Source organism: Macrosteles quadrilineatus, unplaced genomic scaffold (genome assembly GCF_028750875.1).
Source record: "Macrosteles quadrilineatus isolate MER2022 unplaced genomic scaffold, UCM_ALF_1.0 Scaffold_128__1_contigs__length_305072, whole genome shotgun sequence".
NCBI lineage: Eukaryota > Metazoa > Arthropoda > Insecta > Hemiptera > Cicadellidae > Macrosteles > Macrosteles quadrilineatus.
The window spans coordinates 104,383-128,809 of NW_026542721.1; the positions used below are offsets into that span (position 1 = coordinate 104,383).

Sequence of the window (24,427 nt, forward strand, 5' to 3'; positions counted from 1 at the left end):
ACATTAATAGACACGTTGATACAATATTTAGTGGGGGATGAAAACTTGTGTGTAGTTGTTGTAAAAGAACTACAACCATCATGTAGTTAGTGCCATTATACGATTATGATCAAATATTTCATGAGATCGTCTACCGAGAGTTTCCGTTTAGGCATTGTAACATCTTTCACACAAATGTACGTAGTATATGTTGACAACATGACAATATATGTATCGGAAAGTGTTGGAAGACATACTTCATTATCTTCATAGTCTTTATCAGCACTCGGTGTTCTTTTAAACAAATCTACCACTTCTTCACTGACGTCACTCGAACAGCTGACTGCAGCTGGGTAGTCTCCGGCGGCACGTGACAGCCGCCTCTGCCAGCTGATGCCTGGTAGGTAGGTAATACAGCATCTTCTGTAGCGGTGACAGACCCGCGGGGACAGACTCTCCGTCCAGCAGTGCCCGGAGGGAGCGACGCATGGTGTCCAGGAGGGGCGAAGCCCTACACACCAGAAGCTGCACACAGTCTGTCTCCCCCGGGATGTCCTGGAGGGCGGAGATCAGCTGATCACCCAGGTCCTCGGACTGCGCCCTCGATAGAATACCTCGAGCCTGGGGCAAAGTCATGGGTAGATAAGTTAATAATTGGGTTACTGAGGCGTTATAGTGCTAGACTAGTAATCTATTTTGCCGATCTTGAGAGAAGTCAGAGGTTTACTGATGCTTCGTAATTGGATCCAGTTTGGATGGGTCCAGCTGGGGTCTTGTCTGTTAATTCACCTTCATTATACAAGTCGTACCATTGACTACTAATAGTCAAAGATCGTACGTAACAAATACAATCTGAAGTTTAGGATACACCTCGTTCTTAACTCAACATACCCTAACCCAACTCAAACAGGATTTTTAGATTTATAACATTTCAACCTTATGAGAAGTAGTGAATCAACGGGAAATATCTCTTAGCTGTGCTTGATAAAATGGTATTGGCTAAAGAACCAGGCGATCATAGTAAGAAAGCTGTCATGTCATCCATTCAACCATTGACTATACACAGGTTCAACACAAATCCTTTATTTATCTTCACTTTAAAATACGCACCCTGGTTGTTGGCGTCATAGGAAATTAAAATAATGTTAGGGCCTATTTTATACCAAAAAGTTCTTTAACATTTCGGTAAAATTTTCTCTCAACAACGGACGTTAAAACAAATCTGTCTTGTAAATTACTTCTTTGTGTTAACAATTTATACAAAATATGGAATTTAGAAATATTGTATTTAGTAATCAAAATATGAATATTGAGAACAATGTTTACTATACAATGCATTTTTATTTCCTGTACATTTAATTGTTGTCAAAAACTTATCGAACTATAGTCCAGTGCAATTAGGTTATGACCCGGACAAAATTGATAACAGGCTGAAAATTGGTGGAAATGTTCAAAACAATGTCCTGAGTGGCCCACACAAAGTCCCAAGAAATCCCAGTTGGGGAACGGCCGCCATTTTGAAAAAACTGCCGCCATTTTGGAAATTTAGATTTTTTGCTGTATCTTTTGAAGTAATTGTCCTAAAGACCTTATTTATGTCTCAAATTAAACGTTTTGGGCTCATGTATGAGGGTAATATACAATTAAAGAGTTTATTATGTTCTAAGCATAAATTTTATTTATATTAACCTAAAAAATATCTATAATAATGATATAGAAACGGTTATGTCCCCCCTTTTATACGAATTGTGGATATTTATAGGCATGCAAGGTGGATGCGATGCTCCCTGGTGTGGATTAACGTCCGCACTAGTGAGTACTATGACTATCCGCAGTACTATCCTGATAATTAGACCAATTCGTTAATTACAAGGAAAAAATGTGGTTCGGATTCCACTTTAAACTGTAGGTCCCTTAGTTGCCATTAGCTATATGGGCTATTAATTAACATCTGTGTCTAAGGAACATGTCGGCCTTAGTCACTAACAAGACTACAAGATTGCGCCACTCATCCTACACTCATCCTTCACTCATATTTGGTTAAAATACGCACATAGTGGCGTCCCCATCTAAAATAATTGATATAAATATACAAAATATATACAAGATAAGTTTTTTTCTCTTTCTTGCACCCCACAATGCTTAGTCTTTGGAATTGGTTAGATATAAATATAATATCCATTTAACTATGACAAAGCTTTAAAGAGGAGACAACTAATACAGCTCATGCAATTATTGCTGCAGCTTTGACCACGATCTTTCATATCGCCCCTGCTGCTCGACCTTCTATCGACATTCTATCGTAGCTCGGAGTTTGCTCGACATACAAGAAGGTCAATTATGAGACTTCGATAGCTGATAATGTCTCACCTTCAATAGATGACGGAGCTTACGTTCATTATGTTTTCGACAACGCGGATTACAACGTTAAAACACTTGATGGACATGGTACTCTTCACGCCATGGGTGGCATTGAGTGCACAACACCAGCCGAAATGTGTCAATGCAAGTGTTCCTATACCACGATCTACAATCCCAAAAGCAAAAAGTGTCCTTCTATCTCATGGCTTTCAGCCAGTGACACCTTACCATTGTCCGCTTAAGCCTAGGACATCTTTAGTAGTGTTGGGAGATGTCAGTACAGCCCTTTCCGAACCAAAAATAGTTGTAGATGCTTGTCTTTCTGACACCCTATGGCTCATCACCACCAACTGAGTGACAAACCAAGTCCACGTTGAAATTGATTCATGGATACAGTACAACGACCCTTATGGTCTTAATTGTACCACGATGCATGGCTACTGCACTGGACACGGATGTGCCAACCGCGCTAGTTACAACGAAGATTACATCACCGACAATATTATTTATACTCCGTTCAAACAGCCGTGGCACCTGACGGATTAGGAGACCCCATGGAAACCCTTGGGGCCTCCTAATCCGTCAGGTGCCACGGCTGTTTGAACGGAGTATAACAGCGAGTAGTTACATTATAGTTTATATGCAATATTAAAATATAATGGTAATCAATTATAGCAACTATATCTAAATGATTCTATTTTTCATATCGGAACAAACAAAATTATTAATTGCTTTTTCAAAATTTATTTTTTACTTCATTATTAAATTGTTGCTTTCCTAGTCAAGATTATATTTCCTGTTACCGATGTTGCTCTGCTCCTGCCATAGATTTAACCAACTCCTGTTCTGAATATAAGGTTTCAACTTACTACAAGATTCCCGTACGTAGAACGGGCAAACAGCTAGTAAATAAATAAATAAATAACAAATTACAGCATTTAAGTGAATAAAAAGTCAATACCCCCCTTCTATAATATTTTCTAAGTGAATATACAGAGATGTCCTTTTTGGCGGTCGTACAATCTTAGCAGGGAGTTTCATTTTATGATTTTGAAATTTTAAAATGTTCCCCAAAAAGGGGGGATTTTGGGGGCAACTCAAAAATTTTAAACGTAAACCCCCTTCAAGTGACATTTCATTTTAATGTGTTTACAAAAACTTTATGAATGGTGAAAACCAGAGTTTGCTATTTCATCTTTATCAAAAAGGGTAGCCTGTCAAACGTTATGGAAAATCAATGGTAATATTGGTTCGTAATAGTAATATTGGCTACCATTTTGGACAGAGGAGAATACTCAAAGATTTTAAAATCATAAAATGAAACTTCCTGCTAAGGTTGCATCACCACCAAAAGGATTACTCTGTAATATTTACTTAGGAACAAATTAGAGGGGGGGGGAGTTACTTTTTACTACACAAGAAAATTAATGTAACAATATCGTCATTAAACTTTTGATGGGCTACCATTTTGGATAGAGAAGATATAGCGAACACTGGTTTTCACCATTCTTTAACACATTGCGTGCGGGTCAGTCGCCGGCGACTGATTCCTTATCATTGAGATAAGTGGAATTTTCAAGAGTAAACATGACGGACGCATTGAAAGAGTTAAGTTTTTTTAAACACTTCAAGATAATGTGTCACTTGAATAGGATTTACTTTAAAATATTTGAGTTGCCTTTAAAATTCCCTCTTTTTGGGGGACACTCAAAATCATCAAATGAAACTTCCTACTAAGATTGCAACACCACCAAAAGGATATTTCTGTATATTTACTTAGAAAAATATTAGAGGAGGGGGGGGGGTCTTGACTTTTTATTCATCCCTTATTTAACCAATTCCATAGTGAATTGCAAGAAATTTCAAAAGGGTTAATGGCTTTAACAAGTCAATTAAGAACAACAGAAAAAAAGCTTCATTTTGTAAATATTTTGTAAATTTGTATCATTTTTATAGATATATTTTTAGGTTAATATAAATAATTTTTATGCTTAAAACGTATTAAACTCTTTAATTATATACTACCCTCATACATGAGTTGAAAACGCTTAATTTGAGACATAAATAATGCCTTTCGGACTATTACTTCAAAAGATACAGCAACAAATCTAAATTTCCAAGATGGCGGCAGTTTTTTCAAGATGGCGGCCGTTCCCCAACTGGGATTTCTCGGGACTTTGTGTGGGCCACTCAGGACATTGTTCTGAACGTTTCCACCAATTTTCAGCCTGTTATCAATTTTGTCCGGGTCAAGGTCATTTTTTGTCTAATTGCACTGGACTACTATACTAAAGGAGAAATTGTTGAGTAGGTAGTTGTGTTGAAAAAAAAAACGAAAATATTTACAAACATTTTAGGAGAGAAACGAGGATATGTTGGCAGAAGAATTGTAAATTAGGTGTTAAAAGTAATCATTATTCACCACAGTCTAGTAATAAATTATTTTCCAACGTTAGTGTAGAAAGAACTTTGTACGACATTGTGCACAGGTAATCTGCTCCTGCAGGAAACAGATGCAACATCGTTGCAAGAAAGCATCTATCTCTGCTTTGTTGGAGGAACGGCGCACACAATCACGCTTAAACAAACATAGCTAATTCTCGTCCTCATTACATTTGGGATAACATATTTTTGCTTGCCTACATGCTTGGTTTATATAGGTTTTTGACTCTACGTTATGCATACCTACATTCCAGGCAAACTAATTAATTGGTTTAAATGAATACGCTTAATAGTACGTGAACGAATAAAATAAACCATTGATATCCAAAAATCTTCTTGATCCTAGCTTAAGACAGAAGCTTTTACAAAAAATCAAGCCGTTTTACTTTCATAAGATATATATTTAAAATTACTTGGTATGGTGCTGCAAAAAACAAATTTGCTTCTTATACTCTTGTCCTTTATTATGCCAAACTAATGAGGGAATTTATTGTATACTATAAGATGTAAAACTTCTATCAAACATCATAGTACTCAGAGTAGTAGTGTCTGGTGTAGAAAAATTAAAGAGGAAATAGAACCGGACAGTAGAAATTTTTTAAACAGTAGTAAGTAACTACCATTATCACTAAACAGAAAAAAATTCACTAGCACAAGGTTTGTGCAGGCCACACTTTCCATACTGTACCTTGTCTTTCACACTGTCTATGACCCAGGACAACGACTCCTCTACATCCTCGTCCCCTAGGGCTCTGCCCCCAACATTTCCACCTCCAGCACCGCTCGTCCAGTTCCTGATCAGTGAAGATCCTATCTGGAACATCCGGGGTTGCTTACACCATCTCACACTACTTTTATCTATTAAGGTATCAAATACGTTTTAGTTGCGTATCCATTAATAACTAAATCTACAATTTATCCATCCCTGCTTTAAACACTGTAGCTTAACCATCAGGAATTTATTACTTAGGCTCACTGTAAATTTCTTTGTATTCTTGAACTCTCAACACTATGAAGGTGTTTGCTTGAAATCTTTACTAATATTTTTACATCATTAAACACATTGGTTCAGGCTAGGTCCAGAGGGCTGCGGTATTATCACAGATTAAAGTCATGGGTAATTGGAGGAATTTTAACACCGGACTTCAGGGATTGAAAATACATGAATTATCACACTAAACTAGCTCGCTCATTAAATTACTACTAATATCTCATTCTAAAACTTAGCTTGAGAAAATTTAAAATACAGTATACCAAATTTGGGAATGCCTGTAAGCTTCAATTGAGGTTACCATTTTAGCGATGAAAACGACGGCGTTGACTGCAATTGCATTTAGGCGGGTTGAGTCAAAACCTAGGAGGCGAAAGAATCCGTGGAAGATTGACGGATGTGCTGCTGCAGCGTCTAGAGGGACATCGTGCTTCTCAGTGGCCGCGGGTGCCCAGGAAGAGCTAACCAGGGCGCCTAGACCCTGGGAGGTGTCGAACCCTACCAGACGTCCCGCCGCTTCCCATCCCTCCCGAAACTCGGACAGTAGTTCTACAACACAGCATATTGGACATTGGTTAACCTAGTGAATCGTTTCGTACGTAACCTTTCTTCAGAATTCCCGCTTGGTCACACACTGCTACTTAGAAGTAGTCCTCAGTACTTAGCCTAGCCGTTGTGAATACTACTTCATAGTAAGAACGAAAGGGTTTTCAGCAAATTCGATCTACCAATGGTGATTATATCGAAAAGTTTATCGTTAATTGCAAAAGCCTAAATCATTGTCTACATGCTGTCACAGACAATGGGGTAAAAGACTCCCACCACTCCTGGATCTTTTACAGAAGCTTAAAAGCTCGGAAGTTTAACGTAGTGAAATTAATATTCCAGTCAAATTGTCTACGTTAACTGTGGTTGATAAAACTCACTGCCAGACCTTTCGTGTTTTTTTTTCTTTTACTGATGCGGAGTACAATCCTCAGTACTCATACTAGCTATTGTGGATGCAACGTCACAACAAAAGCGAAACGTTTGACAGTAAATAGGACAACGCACAGTGGCATATCGTAAACTAACCAAATAATGACTTTTTTATGTGTCAATCGCGTCGTCAGATTAAATCTACCAGCAGGTTCAGCCTTACTATGAAATACACATAATAGAAAATTATTGATGCAAGTTCACAATAAGAGCGAGACCTTTTACAGAAATTTTATTTCACCACGCAGCTGCAGATGCTACCGAAAACCCAAAGAATCCTTCACAGAACCTTGGTTGTAGCTCTAAAACACAGTAAAATATCATCCCAACATAACATGTCATGTGTCTGGGTGTGTGTTAACCAAAGGGTTGTTCTTGTTAACCCAGGTGTAGGATCATATTCACTTATAGATATTTCACCTTTAATTTGTAGTGACACAGTACTACTACTCATCCTAGCCACTGAGGATTGCCACTTAGGGGTGAAACCTCTTACAGTAAATGCAATATGACGTTTTCGTTTACGTGAACAATCTGCATCCTAACTAATGCTTGTCCTCTGTTACTGTAAGCAGAGTTCAATGACTATAGTAAAATTTACCATAAAATAAAAGAGAAATATTTTAATTGATGGAAATACATGAAAAAGATCTTCATATTTTACAACAGATGTATAATCTACTTGCAGTAACCAAAAGTCAATCGTTTGACTATGACTATGACAATGTGTTGATGGCTCGACTTACCTTCCTTGGTGAAGAAGCGAGGCTCTGCGCCATCCTGGGCCGCCAAAGCTGGTGTCACTAGCAGTACAATAATCACGTGACCTAGATGACCTAGAGCCCAATAATAGTTTAATTGAAAGTTTCTGTGACGTTCTGTGTTTTTAAGTTTAGTTTTTAGTTCATATATACAGTTTGCAATGATAATTGTTGATGGTTCCTACAAAACCATAGTACTAGCTGATAATGCTATTTTCTCGGTGTTATGTCTGTCTACGGACGAGGCTCTTTGAGCAGTTTAAACCCATATTAAATTCAGACCTTTTTAAATTGAGGACTACTTTTCACAATACTTAAGAAATAGCTAACTAAGAATACGTTAATTATTTTACTAAAAATATTAACTTTTAAATCAGGTTGACAGAATTTTTGAGTCTTCATAAAAGCATGGAGGCGTAAACATGTGTTGCTACTTAACTCAACAAACATATATTTTGCTCAGTTATATTTTTACTTTTAAAAATCAGTTCAATTATAAATGCAGAGTCTTTTACGAAGCACCAGGTTATCAATTCATCAAATAATCATAACCTTACTCTTTAAGGGTTAAGAGTAACCCATTCGAGACTCCTTTTATTTAGACATAAAATAGGACTATTTGGATCCTTAGGTACGATGTATATTTTATACCTTCAGGCACGTTTACAAGGGGGTTTGTCCCTAAGGAGCAGTAAAAGCTTGCTATGTTATTGTACTCACCTGTGGTCCCCATGATGTCTACAAGGAGTCTGCCATGCTCCAGCTGCTCCACCGTCCTCACCGTTAGTCGCACATTGTCTTCGCTCTGAGAACACTCTACACTCTACAACGCTCTAATTGATCACCTAAACGTCCTCCCTCGATAGCGAGTGGTTAGTTAGCAAATGTGAGGAAGTATCATAAGGCCGTGGTAATCGGCACACAGGATATTAATGTTGTTGAGCATAACATGCATGCATTTCAAACAAAAATTGAAAATCTATTATTTGGAAAAGAAGATATTTAGCGATGCAAGCCTATGATTGTGATCATACCGAGTGGAAATTCCCGTAGACATTGTGGACAACACACTGTAGTTTAACAACTAGGCATTTAACATAGATCTGTATGCATAAGTGTTCGTGGCTGGATACAAAATCAAATGAATCATTGCCAGACGTATTTTGCCTTGCTTTGAAGAAGCTTTATCAGTGGATGAGATGAGTTTCATGCTGAACCAGTGAGAATGCGTGTGCAACGCCAAAAAATCTGATGATTTATTCATTAGACTATGTACAAACTTATTTGCTTGCTATTGACTACAGCAAAAAGAGAATGACAAAGGAATTTTAGAATAATATGAATTTGAAAGCCTATTTATGAGTTGGCATTAATCCCAATTGCACCAATTTTGCATTCTTACAAGAGCACATACAGTTATGCATTTTGATAAATGATATTGAACATATTGTACCGGTTACCATGTAAATTTCAAAATACCTGTGGCTACAAGTGTTATTTTTTTCAAAATCCTATAAAACATATGTATGACCAAATAGTTAAGAAATGTCGGACCTGTTTTTAAAACCAATAGATCTTTTACTCAAGTTGACTCTGCTTCATCTAGACGTTAAGTCGAGTAGGCCTAACTAATTTAGCAGTCCATGTAAAGGATAATCCAACACTATAAGGTACGGATTACTCATTGTCAAAGGTTTTGGCCCAGAAGTCACATGGCTGAGCAGGGCCCCTTTCCTACCTTAACTTCCAGAGTTGCATTCACCCAAATTGATGCGAAATCGGTTTAACAAAGCCTACCCTTACAGGTTAGTTATCCCAAGATGCATCTCATCAAATTGGTCATGAATTTAATGACAATTAGCTAAAAGACAGTTTTAAATGAAGCTAAAAAACAGTTTGAAATGGTAGTTGCTGACACAACCCCAATTCTTTACACCAGAAAGGTTTTGAAAGATACGGTTACGTCGAAAGCAGTGAAGAACTGCCCCGTCACAATTGTCAATTTTGCATTTTAAGAAAATGCCATCATTGTGGCCATCAAAGAAACACAACACCCGAAGAAAGATGGAGGTCTGAGGAGAACAGGCTATTTGTTTGTATAAACAATGCTATACTGTATAAATCTCCCAAACGTTTTAATATGGGTCCCCGAACATCCTAAAGAGGTCTTAAAAGCTGCAATAAAGTAAAAACCACAAAGACTATTTTTTCATGAACAACTAATTAAAGGCTGAAATCGCGAAACCACAAAGAACATTGCATAGTATGCATTATTTCATTTCGGGTTGAAACCCTTAATTCTAAACTATCTTAAGGAATGGTAAATTTCTATGTTATCAAATACAGTGTTCAATTTACATTTATTAAATCTGGCAGTGTACGTATTTCTGTTCACATATAAGGTAGATCGTTCATCACAGTTCAACATCCTCAGTCATGCAGACACCTCTGGTTGTACTTGACGTATGCCTCAGACAAGGTCTGAAGGACCGTAAACATGCGATCTCCAGAGGCTTCACGTAGCTCTAGGGTCCGCCGCCGCCGTGTCGCCGGTTCCACCGTTGTCAGCAGTGTCATCTCCAGAGCGGCTGTCTTCTGTTTCAGGGCGTTCAGTATCAGACATATGAGGTAGCCACCAAAAGCGAGGAAGGCTAGGACTGTCACTGTGCCCTGAAAGTATAAAGATATAAACATTGGGGCATTTGTTACGTATATGAGATTGTTTCTTAGCACAAAAGTGCCTTACAGAACAACTAACATTAAGCATTGGCTTCTGTTATCAGTGTTTGTATAAAAATTATCTTTTAGTATGAGAAAAAGGTACAATCAAGCTTAGGATTGGAGGTAGGTTTAAACTATTTTTTCATTAACAACTAATTAAAGGCTCAAATCGCGAAACCACAAAGAACATTGCATAGTATGCATTATTTCATTTCGGGTTGAAACTTTTGAAAACCTTTCTTTTCAATATTTAATGTACCTAGAAAAAGGTAACGAGTATCTGCTTAGCGATGGGTTAAGGTTCTCTCCTATACTCGTCTCGAGTCTCAAGCCCAAGTATTTCAATTCATATTGGGTTCAACAACAAATTGTTAGAAAAACTAACCTTTTATCAAGCGTTACCTGCGGCACCCGAATACAATAAACAGAACTATGAAACACTCCACTACCTACCTAGCAAAATAACTATTCGATTCTTCAATTTAAAATGCAATGTTTACCTGGAATATCCCTTGTAGTAGAGCACCTTTCCCTTTTCCTCCGCCACCGCCGTGACCGCCACCTTTATGGTAGACGTCCACTTCCTCCACCCAGATTGGAGGTCCTCCTCGCCGAGGTGGCGGAGTCCCTCTACTGCCAGGGTCACCTCTCAGGGCTTGAGCTTGGCTTTTTGGAGTTGAGGAAGTGTTGGCTACGGTTCCCGCGGAGTCTATGTCTTCTAATCACGAAAAGGTGTTTGTAAAACGTAAGAATAGTGGTAGAAGCATAGATAAAACATACTCCCATAGTTGGTACTCTAACATACTCCTTGTGTTGGTTAGTCTATGGTAGAAGGTTGAACTTTGTTGATGGTTATTCAATCTAAAAACTTTTTCACATAATTTAATATTCACAATAACAGTAGGAAAGTATTTTTCTACCTGTGTGTCTGAGCTGGTTTCACATATCGACGTATTTTAAAATCTTAAGGTTCCTAAAAATATGGCACTGGATATAAAAACTGCGAAAATTGAGAAAATCCTGTAACTTTCTATGAAACGAAAAAGTACCCAGTTGCTCATGACTAATCTAGTTGTAATGGATTTATTCAGCTAAAATAAACACTAATCATACCAGTAACGCCAGTAACGCTTTTTCTTCTCATACTTTAGACAATAATTTTTTACACATCTTCGCCATTTAGTGTAAATATATCTTAAAATATTAAATTTAAGAAAAAATCATTCACATAGACTGTTTAATTCTCTAATAGCTTTGGTCCAGAAGAATGTCATGTCGTCCGTGGCTTTAGGAGATCCTCTTTTGATACTCACATCACTCTAAAATCTTTTGATTTTAATTTTTCGGACTATTCCCAAACATCAATTCAAAATTGATTCTGACCACATTTTCTACAAATGTTGGCTTACCATATTGATATTGTAATATAACATATTACTATTTAACCCACCCTTATAGATTTACCATCAAATATAAATTTTATAGGTCTTAGATTATAAATTTTATGGATCAGCTAAAGGCTATTTTGATTTAACGGTTTAGAAGTGCATGTTCTATAAAAAATACTGTTTTAAGGTAAATGCCACGCCACGATGTAGTGAAATTTTACTTGACTGCTAAAGAAAAGGGGTCAAAAGAGATCGGTGAAATAGTCTACAGATAGGCAATCTTCACTGAATATCTGAATCTTCTTAATATTCTGCAACCATAGTCGATAGGTCCCAGTCATAGTAGGATTTACGCCTAAATCATGACTTCCCATCTGAGTTTTATGCCATTGTTTATTTATTACCAATGGGTTTCGTTATTTACTACGGTGTTTATAACCCCACTAATGGGTTCCTGTATTATGACTTGTATAACTGTTTGCCTGCTTCAATATTCCAGATTTATGGCTACTTAGCGTATTGACACACTTTATTGGTCATTTGTTTGGGCTTAGACAAGTTTTGGTGATTACATTTAATCAGCGTTTCGTATTTGTTGGAATTTAACTGCACACTGCATAGAATAGCTGCGGAGGGGAACTTGCATCTGAATTAAAGAAAGGGTCAAATTAGGATTCAACCATGTCCCAGCTACGTTTATGTGTGTTTTTTATCTTTACATGTATCTCTATCCATTTACCAGTTATGTAGCTCAAGCAAACCAGGTGTGAAATTCATGCAATGCATATCTTCCGCAACAAGTAGTCTGTAATTTGTTTGAATGAATAAAAACATTGAATTGAAAATATAATAATATAATAGCCTCTGGATCGACAAAATAAGCAGATGTAGTGATTATTTTACTTGTGCCTCAGTCAAAAAGCGTATTCGCAGGAAAGACAAAAACAATTCATTATATTATTGTGTGTTAGGTCCAGTAACACAGAATCGTTTGTTTGGCTGTAGCATTGGTAAAAGATTATAAAAATTACCCTGAACCCCTTCCACCCCTCCTTAGTGCTGTTCGCATTAGCACCCTTATCCAGGCACAGTACTTTATTTCTTTATTAAGGTATTAAGTAGTTTTGACTCGCTTTCTGTCTGTATCGCATCACGCGCCAATTATACATTGTACTTAACATAGCTATTGGATATTATTCGTAGTAATTGTATTTTGTTTTATCTCCGCGTGTTCGATATGTTTTGCAAGCCTATATCGTGTACTGACAACTATCACTTCGAGGACTGAACTCTTTGACGTTTTTCTACAATATGACGTAAGATGAGTGCGAATAGATGTAATTACTGCTAGGCACAGAATCGTTTGACTAAATCATTGCGAAATCAAACTTAAAAATTACCTATTGTGAAATCATGACGATATAGAGGCTATCTATTATGCAATATTTTATGATCAATTAATCCACGATTCTATCCATAGTTAAAGGCAAGACTTACTGTATGTGAGCGCTCTCTTGACGGCCAGTAGCTTGTCCAGGGGCAGAAGACTGAGGTCTCGCAGGTCGCCGTCCAGAAGACTGGGAGGAAGTTCTGCGAAGACGAGGGTGACCATCACCAACACGAGGTTCAGGATCATGATGAGCATTGTGGCACTGTTGACTAGTGGAGACAGGATACTAATTTTCCGGGTCTAGATTCCGAGTATATACTTTATTATATCCATAACACGTCCCTACAAAAGGATTAGTTGGCGGCGCGGTGAGCTTTTTCATTATCGAGGGTAATGGAAAACACATAACCATTTAAATGTATCTATATACAGTAGTTATCATTTCTATCAGTGGTTCTAAGTTAATAACACAGTGAAGATTTACGCTAACCGAAATATGGTTCGCCTTTTCGGTCAGGAATTGTAAATTTAAAATCTACATGTCAATGCTGATTTTATTGCACTTCAATACGTTTAATAAGTTTAATTTCTCACCCGTTTAAATGAAATATTTTGTGGTTTGTGAAAAAACATAACCCAGTTTTTAGCTAATCTTATACTTCATGTATATTTTTCAATGTTGTTTGCGGTAAACAAAATTAAGACAATTCATAAGCCTCAAAATAGGCAAGGACCCCCACTCTCCAGGGGGGTTTCCGCCGATTAACCTTATGTTTCAAGGGTTTTTACACGTCTCCATAACATTTTTATTAAAATATGTAGCAGTGTATGGAATTGTTCTAGGATTACATGACAAAGAATGTGTAATATAATCAAATGCGTAATGATTAATCTAATGTTTATGAATGTGTTTCTGGTTTCGAACACATATTTACTAGTTAAGTAATTATTCATGGATTTATATATGAATTTGTTATACGATTGACTTTGGATAGAAATACCATCTACAAGAAGTCAAGACCGCGTTCATTCATCCTTCCTGTCAAAGAGAACCAACGATATAAAAAAAACTCATCGTACCGTCATACCCTGTATCGTATTAGTAGACGACGTAAAAACCACGTGACGTATTAGTTTACTACATCATTGAAGAGAAAATAACCTCTCAACTTCTCATTAGAGTGTACTCATTAGTAGTGTTAATTAAAGTTCTACTATTGTAGATTTGAATGATAATTAATTGATAGGGTCAAACGGGGCATATAAAAAGCTGACCCTTGAGTTTAGCAACATACAAATCCATTTATGAGACAGACAACTGAGAAATTTTACAGCAGAACAATCAATCCGCGACTCAATCGAACCAAGTAGTTTTATATCTGTTAACAATTTAAACAACAGAACGGGATGTATAATTTTCAAAAGTGTAATTAATTATATTCAAAAGCTAGAAATGCAATGGTTTTAATGATATTACAATTACACCCACCTGCAGACCCAGTGTGTAGCACAGTAGAAGGTCCCGACCGCGTGTCGTGTTGTGAGGTTTCTACACATTGTTACACTCCCTACATCACGGTCTCTGCTTCAGTCACCAGGCTCGGTTTTTGTATAATTAAAATAGCAGTACACAATATCCTGTACACAATCTCCCGGGAGAACTACGGTCTACAGCTCTACATAATTTATATTGAATAATTGCAAATGATAAACATTTCTTTTTACAAATAATATCTCCCAAAATTCGGTATCTTGTTAATACTAAACGGCGAGAGTCAAAGTAGCTGTTTTGTTTACAAAGTTGTGTATTTAGCACTTCGAAGCAAAATTATTCATGTTAATGCAATTTCGTATAGAAGTTGGTAATTTGGAGGGGTTAAAATTACGCTAATTACCTTTGTATTTTAGCTGTATGATAATGCTCAGATCCGGTGGTTCATCAAAGCTCACTTTAAGCTGTAGGTTTCTAGAATGCCAAAAAGGTCTCGAAGGCAATGAGAAATGTCTCGGTATTGGAGAACAACTACCTCTTCTGAAGTTTATTAGATAACTTATTAAGAAACACGTAGTTTTAGTTTTAAGCTATGTTTTAATGCAGTATTTTTTTCACCTCTCATATTCATCTCATGATCGATACCTTTCAGAATACTAAACCAACAAACAGTGACCACTAAGAAACCCAGCTACTTCATTACACTCTCTTATAAAAACACTTGAAGGATGTCACAGTAGAAAATTAATTCCCAAGGTGTGAAAGAAGCAAGTAAACCCGATATTGGAAGCCGCGACACCTCACAATAAAACAACCGCGCTTGGAAATCATACAGCGACAAACGCGCTGGGAGGCGCTTAAATCGCGCTCTAACTGGTTCTAATATTCGCAACACAAACCCAGGAGGGTAATAGTTTGTAGGCAGACATATCTGCAGGTAGGGGCGTAAGTCAGCGTTACCCGCCGTTGGAAATTTGTCCGCATAATCGGTTCACAATACTAATAAAGAGCGGCCAGCGGGAAGCCTAATCCGGCGAGGTTTATGTGTCGTGAGAAATGTTTGTTTAGCTCGTTGGAATTACGTTTAATGGAATGCTATAAAGCAGTCGTGAGTGTGAGATATTCGTGCAGTAGCGGGGTTCCACCTATCCACCTCGTTCATCTGCTGGATGTCTACTGTCTACTGTCTACTGGTAGCACGGACGGTGCACTATCTACTGGTAGTAGCAGTATTTTGTCACCAGGACTGTGCACAGGTCCTGAGTATCATACAGTATGAGTATGTGAGATATTCGTGCAGTAGCGGAGTTCCACCTATCCACCTCGTACATCTGCTAGATGTTTACTGTCTACTTGTAGCACTGACGGTACACTATCTACTGGTAGTAGCAGTATTTTGTCACCAGGACTGTGTACAGGTCCTGAGTATCATACAGTATGAGTATGTTAGATATTCGTGCAGTAGCGGAGTTCCACCTATCCACCTCTTACATCTGCTAGATGTTTACTGTCTACTTGTAGCACTGACGGTGCACTGGTAGCACGGACGGTGCACTATCTACTGGTAGTAGCATTATTTTGTCACCAGGACTGTGCACAGGTCCTGAGTATCATACAGTATGAGTATGTGAGATATTCGTGCAGTAGCGGAGTTCCACCTATCCACCTCGTACATCTGCTAGATGTTTACTGTCTACTTGTAGCACTGACGGTGCACTATCTACTGGTAGTAGCAGTATTTTGTCACCAGGACTGTGTACAGGTCCTGAGTATCATACAGCATGAGTATGTTAGATATTCGTGCAGTAGCGGAGTTCCACCTATCCACCTCTTACATCTGCTAGATGTTTACTGTCTACTTGTAGCACTGACGGTGCACTGGTAGCACGGACGGTGCACTATCTACTGGTAGTAGCATTATTTTGTCACCAGGACTGTGCACAGGTCCTGAGTATCATACAGTATGAGTATGTGAGATATTCGTGCAGTAGCGGATTGTTACACTTGTTGTCGTATTGTTGTTGTTGCACTATCTACTGGTAGTAGCAGTATGTTGTCTCCCGGACTGTACACAGGTCCTGTGTTTATTTTATATATTTTGTCAAATAGTCGTGCAGTAATGTGATGGCGTGGATCCATCCCATCCATTTATCCACATTCTACAACTGGGGCTATTTTTTACCGGGTGGTTTGGCCTTAAATGTAATTTTATCATGTGAGATATCTTGCAGTAATAACTGCAGTAATCAAGGCTTCCTAGGACATTGGGTACTGGCAACCCATCAACTTCCAGTTATTGACTGGGATTGTGCATGTTTATCCTTATGTTATTAACCGTAGTAGTCTGTAAATTTACCATTATTGACATTACAGATTTTACTGAATTCCCTAGTCTTGGCTAAGTCTTGTTTTATCTGTTCGAAGTTACTGCCATTAGAAATTTTGCTATGCCCTGTTCTCAAGGGGTTTTACATGTTTATGTTTGTATTTTAAGTCGATTGTGTATTTTTGGGAGGAACATTTGTCTAAATATGATTCCACAAAACTCCATTCTCTTTCTATCAATAACATTCAGACCAAATGAAATAACTTTCACCAAACGTTCTTTTTTGGATTTCTGAATTGTTTTTTTACAACACAGAGGCAATCAGATGGCAACAGCGACTAGTCCACAATATTGTTAAGCCATAAACTCTCTGAACTTGGACCACTAGTTTGTTCGTTCCCTAGAAGAGGTCCTCCATGCTTGGTACTTGTTGTTAGTCTTGGAGGCTAGATGGATGAATCCTGTTATTCTTCAAGAGCACAATAAATTTGTCTTTACTATTTATTCTATCCCAATGAACTGCATGATTAAACAATATTTCGGTAATGTTATCACTCTCTGGCATTTTGAACACATCATAAACTAGTGCTGTTGAAAGTTAATCCTATGAGATGGAAGAAACTTCTCTCATCATTAGTGTTTGGCCAAGAAAGACTTTGGATTGATATTAAACACAGCAAGTCATAGCGTTGATAAACATGCAGAGCTATAAACAGCATAAACTTTATTGGTCACTCATGATTAGTCATTAGTAAATGAACACTATGGGTGTGTGGTAAAATAATACTAAAGCAAGAAATGTAACTATCTGTTCATGTGTGGTTTTAGTGTACTTTCATAGCTAACAAAAATAGTGAACAAATATATAAAAACAACTTGTAAATAACATATTCCCAACCTCCAATGTTTTTATCTAATATATAAAATTCTCGTGTCACAGTGTTTGTCTGCAAACTCCTCCGGAACGACTTCACCGATCGTTATGAAATTTGGTGTGTAAATTCTGTAGGTATGCGAATAGGAAGTAAACTATTTCCCGTTTCGAAATTCTTAAAAGGGCTCCGCCCCAGTGGCTCTGGAGTTTCCCATGTTAACCTTATGAGAAATGGAATTAATGAATCTTAACAGCTGTTTCAATTAAACAAGTTGGTTCTGTTCTATGATGTTCAATGGCATTAAAGTTACAAGGATTACCAACAGGGTGCAGCACTATTATTTCTTTTACATTTATGACAACAGCTAATTTGCAACCAAAAGGTGAGTGAGCGTAGCGAACGAACTTCAACCTGGAGGCGAGTGAGCGTAGCGAACGAGCTAACCTAAAGGCAAGTGAGCGCAGCGAACGAGCTCCAACCTAAAGGTGAGTGAGCGTAGCGAACGAGCTCCAACCCAAAGGTGAGTGAGCGTAGCGAACGAACTTCAACCAGGACGTGATTGAGCGATGCGAACGAGATCATCTTGAAAATTAAACGTAACGGTACTTTCTTTCCATCGGTCTGTCTTAGGGGAAACCTATAACTTAGGCGATACGAAGTTCGCGGGGTCAGCTAGTTTTCATATAAAAAGCTTCAATATCTTTACAAAATACAAGAAGTCACCCCACCTATCGTCGGGAAACACAGAACCTCATCCAAATTCAAATCCTACTCGAGCATGTCGATAGTCACCTGGTGGTCCGGCGATGAATTTAGTTTCAATTTGGCTTGTTGTAACCAATTCTGTTTTAAGGAGCCAATTAATAAATCAATAACATAAGAGGAGACATAAATTAACACCAGTGGGCGCATTAAAATGCGATAGAGGTCCGAGCAGCGGGGACCCACGGACCCCCCGTGGTACGGGATTGACTAACGCCCCAGACATGCCGCATGGGCGTTAATACCCCGGTACTTACGGGGCTGTAATGGCGTAATATTTTGGCCAGGGATCGTAAAGCACTCGGCTCGTAGAATATGGGATTAGCGGACGACGAAAACACAAAACTACGAGGATTATACCGAGAGGTCCCAACCGGGAGAAAATGCCTGGTGTTGGGTTGCGACTGATAAAATCGAAATAGATGAAATTTGATTATCGTCATGATTTTGGGGGTTTTAGGCATCTTTAAAACTTGATATGGCTTCTCATTTAACAAACCTAAAGTTATTCATTAAATAAAAGACATTAGCTGCAAAAACTGCCAATCATAGTTGATAAGGTGCCGTGATTAGCCCCGATAAAACGTGTACGAGGTGTTAAAGGAAGATAAATGCTGCGAGATGGTGACGAACTCTCATTAGGCCATTGTGTTCTGGGAAGTATCAGTTTAATACGCAAAGACGGAGTGTAAATCTTCCAAGATAAAGATTTACACCTTCTGGCAATGATCATGAGTGACCAATGAAGTTGATGCTGTTTATAGCTCTGCATGTAGCCCATCAATGCTACGCCTTGCAGTGTTTAACATTTCTTGAGGTGAAACCCCCAATTATGTTTAGTGCTTAAAACACGTCCTGTCACTAGTGGTAACTATTGCTGATAACGTTAATAACCTTGTTACTATAGTATGGCTTTTAAAGGAGGGGATCTATTTTATACAGATAAAGCTCTCACATACGAAGTATATATATTTGATTTTCTCGTTAGACACAGACCTATAACTTTAGGTGGGCTTGGAAAAACCCGATCACGGCTTTATTACAAATGGTGATTGGTGATATTTAAACTCAACCCCGCAGAACAGAAGTATCACACTCTACTACATCATACACAACCCTCCCCCCCCCCTATATCTCCTTGGGAAACTGGCATGTTCGTTCGCTTAATCAATGCAGCTATTCCTTAAATAATGTTTAAACCCACATACTACATCTTATTTCTATGACGTCGAAGAAGTGGGTCTGGTCGGCGGCCACTAATTTTACAACTTTTCCATATCTTTCACATTCTTGAAGCAGGTGAAAACTACGTTCTAGAGAACTTTTGGATTATTTGAAAACCTCAGTACAAAATTTTGGCTAATTTGGTTAACTCGCTGACCACCCAAGTTGTTCCGACATCGCTCTTTCTTTCTGAACACATTGTCCATTACATGCACGGCAATAAGGACATTATTCATACTTTTCCTAAAACTCAAAATGTGTCCACTTCATTCCCCAGTGTGACGTATTCGCGTGACACGTAACAGGTACACGGGAGCCGTTGGCGTGGATTATATTAACGGAACTGTTACTTACAACGGCAGCTCCACATAAACAGCGGCTACACATCGCGCCACCGTGATAAATATCAGCTGATATTAATTTAAAGTGCGTCGCGTCGAGTGCGGTAGCCGCGTCATATTAACGACCGCGACGCGACCATCGTCATGTTTATGTAGCCATTACCTGCAGTCAGCAACAGCTACGCTCCAAAGCTCCCCTGTGGTCGCTGGCAATAGTCCCGATGGTTATTGCAATTCTGTCGCTTTGTTGCGGATTCAGCCATTCTGGATAGTTTTATTGTGATTTGATGTATGCATTTGGATTCTTTCCCCTTACCGTGTAGTGGTGTAGTTATGGAACTGGCTTATCTTAGAAATCAATTTTTCATTGGTCTTAAGTATTCGCCAAATTGTCCTCAACCCCTATAACTGAACGACCTTATCACCACCAATAACTGCGATCACTCGCTAACTTGTAATTCACATTATTCCTAACACGGTACCACATTCAGCGCTTGTCAATGCTCTAAAGATTCATCTTGACCAAACCAAAGGTTGAAAAGGACAAAGCCCTAGCAGACCTCACGATTAGAAAATTATTTAAATAGTGTTAAAATATTCATTAGGAAGGATTTGTATTTTTTGTAGGGTAGGTACCCAAACTTCCCACAGACAAGTGGAAATCCTTTCCCCTCTATGGTCTTGGGTCGGGAAATGTCTGATTTGCTAAAGATGGAACGGTTGGGAATTTTGTATTAGAAAATTCCAGTATACTATATGATCTTCACTAAGAAATTTATAAGAAATTTTCCAAAAAAATAATAAGAAATTGATTTAGGCTACTATATTTTTTTATTGATTCATGCTCTTACTCTTGAACCATACTGATTGCACACACACGTTTGAAGGCAATATAACATGGATCTGTGCAATTTAGACTTGTCATGCTTACTCTCCACATTCTAAACTAACTCAGTTCTTGTTAGTGTTTACTACTTTATGAAAGTTTGTTAAAGTCCTCTCTTTATAGGCGATCAAAATCCAACTAGCTCGTTTATGTGAATGCGTGTAAACAGTATAATATAATCAGGAATCAACAGAGTACCCTCAACAGGGTGGTAAAGTACACATAAAATGGCCTCAAATGTGGATAAACAACCCGAGCTACCTCATAAAATGTTGAATTGCCTCTGAATGTTTGCTGTATGGCTGTATACGTTGAGCTTTTATAGTCAGTAAATGACGCTAAGCGCAACCGGTCTCCGTAGCGTTCAAGTCTCCAACTAAAATGCCGAACTTGGGTGTCTAAACTTCTACAAACTTAGTGTTACTTTATTTCTTATACGACCAACAAGAAAAGCAAATGTTAAAGAGTTTAGACCATCGTTCACTATCGAAAAGGAAATAATCATCTAGTCTACAACAATGAGTCCTCCTTAATTTGGCAGTGTACCAAGCAGCAAACATACATCAACATAAGCCTCAGAGTTCTACAGAGTGGCCCAAAGAATTTTACTCATCTAGACTGCTCCTTATCATTTTATTTTGGACATCACTGCGCAACAATATTCTGGGATGGTTGAAAACGTGCAAAGACGAATGGAATATGTACTAAAACAATGGTGGGAAATATAGAGCACTTACTTTTAAGATAGAGTAAGTTTGTACAGTAAATAATACTGTAATTAATTGCCGTTTGCCCTAAAATGATAAGTAGCGGCACCTCTTTTTGGCCACCCTGTACTTACAGTTACAGAATCCGAAGTTGATAAGAACTAATAAGTTTATCCTTCCCTATTTTTCATCATGTGGTTAGACATGATAAAAAAAGTGTTTTAAAGTGTTGTGTTATTATAAAGAAATACTTTTGTTCCGTTAAAGCGCTAGACATTCAGGTAGCATTGTATGAGTGGATATGAATTCATGATTGAGAGATAAGAATAAGTCACTGAGCACCTTATTTTGTAGTTTTATAAAAAAACCCCGAGCAAAGTGTGTTTATAGCATATTGTGTATAGGACATATTTACGCACTTTAAATGTCTCAAAATAGCATGCGTTGGGTAAAATAAATAAGATTTATTATTTAAGTTCCTCGAATGAAATTTAAAACCACAACAAAAACTTTCAAACCATAGTTGGTATTTAAAATTTAAAAAATATTAATAACTAAAATAACTCAATAGGTAATAACTGTTTTAACCTACCAAAATAACAAATAAAAATTTGCATTAGTTCTGAGTTCTGTCAATATATTTTCATCTAAATTTAAAATAAAACAATGGTACATCTAAACTTAATTAATGAAAACCATTCAAACTAACTAAACCCACCAGTGACACAATCATGAACACTGTAGTAACTCATGTAGAGGGAAATTAAATTATACAATTCGATATGAAGCGATATTGTATTGTCAGCAAGATGTTATTCTATAAAAACCAGTGCTTACATTGGGACAGCATATCACTTTAGTTTAAAACTGTCAAACTCATGATCAGTGAGATTGTGTTTGGACACAAACAATATCGTCTGATTCGTGTGCGAAGAATAGCTCAAATGAAGCAATTTTAGAAGCAAGGCCACGATTATTTTGATGAATCCATTGTTTATGACTCAAGAGAGCCCGGTTTTGGCAGGCTCTGCAGCCGTCCACGGTTTAAGGCGCTGTTTATGAGCTGATCCTAAACAGATTTGGTAATACCGTAATGTGGGCGATATTTTTAAATTTCTTAAACAACCTTAAGTCTATAAACTGTTTATGCAATCATCAAAAAAAGTTAAATTGTATACAATTGCTTGTAAATACCGGTAACACTTATATTTATTGCTATACTCCTGTTCAAATGAGTAGAGACATTTTGTTTTTACTTGTTACTGCACATAACTTCTTACGGTTTGGGATGGTAGTATAAAATCTATCTAAATATAATATTTCCATGTTAGTGTTTTAAAACTAAAACCGTTGAAGCTTTGCTACCTACAGTGTGTTATTATACAACTTTTTGGTGTAGATGATGAAAATTTAAAATGTATTATTGTAAAGGTTAATTAATGATAATATTGATAGTATTGAAAAAAGTGCAACTTTCATTTTTGTGAATCTACGTTTCACAAAGAACAAATTATTTCCGTGAACAAATTAATTTGTGTTACTATGTAATATTACCAGTCACTGTCAAATACAAAACGCGTAGCTAATTTGAGGGTCTGTAAAATTTGTCTACCGCTGAAACGATTTGTTTCCTGGCTAAGGTCTAATTTGACTTGTAGATACAGGAGATGCGCCCCGTCGCTCCATCGCTCAGAAATATCCGTCGGTTTATCTCTTTTATGATATCGATGCTCCTAAATTGTTAAATAGAAGCTACTGTGCTGCATCATTAAAGGTGACTTTCTGCCTTCGCTAAAGAAATCAAATTCTCATTCTGGCACAAAATAAAGCTCGAGTACGTTTAGTTAGTGACGTATGGTAAACGTACAAAAATCGACAGCAGACTCATTTTGGTTGTTTGCTTTACTACTTTAGACACGCAGCGCATGTTCAAAAACCGCCGTTTTTACTGCAGTATGTGTCAGAGTGTCTTCATTTTCGTATAGCACGCTGTTTTGTGTTGTTTGGTTGGAATACTGGTGTGTTGCAAAAATAAACTGTGCTGAAAAAGTAAGTATTTAGATGCAGCAGCAATTAGAAGTTTTCTGTGCTATAATCAGTGCAAGGAAGGCCCCTTTGTCAGGTGACTGTCGGAAAATTATGTTAGCACTTCTCAACAACATTTAAAAACATGCTTCAGATTTTCACAATAGGGTATATGCAACATCACAAGTAAAAACTATTCCAATGCAAAACAGTTTTGTGGGATCAATAAACAAAGTGAATAATTGAAATTTAGTTTATATTAAATTATTCCGGGATCATTGACTGATACAGCTACAATAGTTAGTTATTGATAGTAAATCTGTAAATATATTAATTTGTTCAGTACCACATCTATCTATCCTTTAAAAATGTCTGCCTATAGTTTCTTTAAAGCAAATATCACTATACTCTTTGGGCTCTATATTAGTTAAATTTTACGCTGAAGAATTACGTGACTAAAAATTAACAAAAACGACAGAGAGATAACAACCCCTTAAACAAATAAATCCCTCCGCGGTAGCAAACCTGCAGACTAAGCGAATTTCCTTTTGCCTGATTGGATTTACATAAAAATGTCTCCTTAAAATATCTCATTCATTCCCTATTTAAATAGCATAAGTAACTAGTACTTAGGTTTGCTGCAGGGTGGATTAAAAGTGTTTTGTATGTTAATAGTTTAGTATGAAATAAATGAATTTTCCAAATTTGATCAAAAGATGTTCATAAGCAAGCAAACTACAACAGTCTACTTATTCTTCAAAAGAATAGCATGGGAGTT

At 37.4% G+C, this 24,427-nt stretch overlaps 1 protein-coding gene across 1 annotated transcript; it reads right to left on the reverse strand.

Moving 5' to 3' along the window:
• LOC128982143 (uncharacterized) lies at positions 1-13,266 on the reverse strand. Its single transcript, XM_054401198.1, has 8 exons — positions 13,119-13,266; positions 10,734-10,951; positions 10,003-10,182; positions 8,233-8,317; positions 7,498-7,587; positions 6,075-6,322; positions 5,471-5,596; positions 1-600 (listed from the first exon to the last, which is right to left on the reverse strand). Exons 1-8 carry the CDS (start codon positions 13,264-13,266, stop codon positions 307-309), a joined length of 1,389 nt encoding a protein of 462 aa, XP_054257173.1. The 3' UTR covers positions 1-306.
• Positions 13,267-24,427: the final 11,161 nt, after the last annotated feature.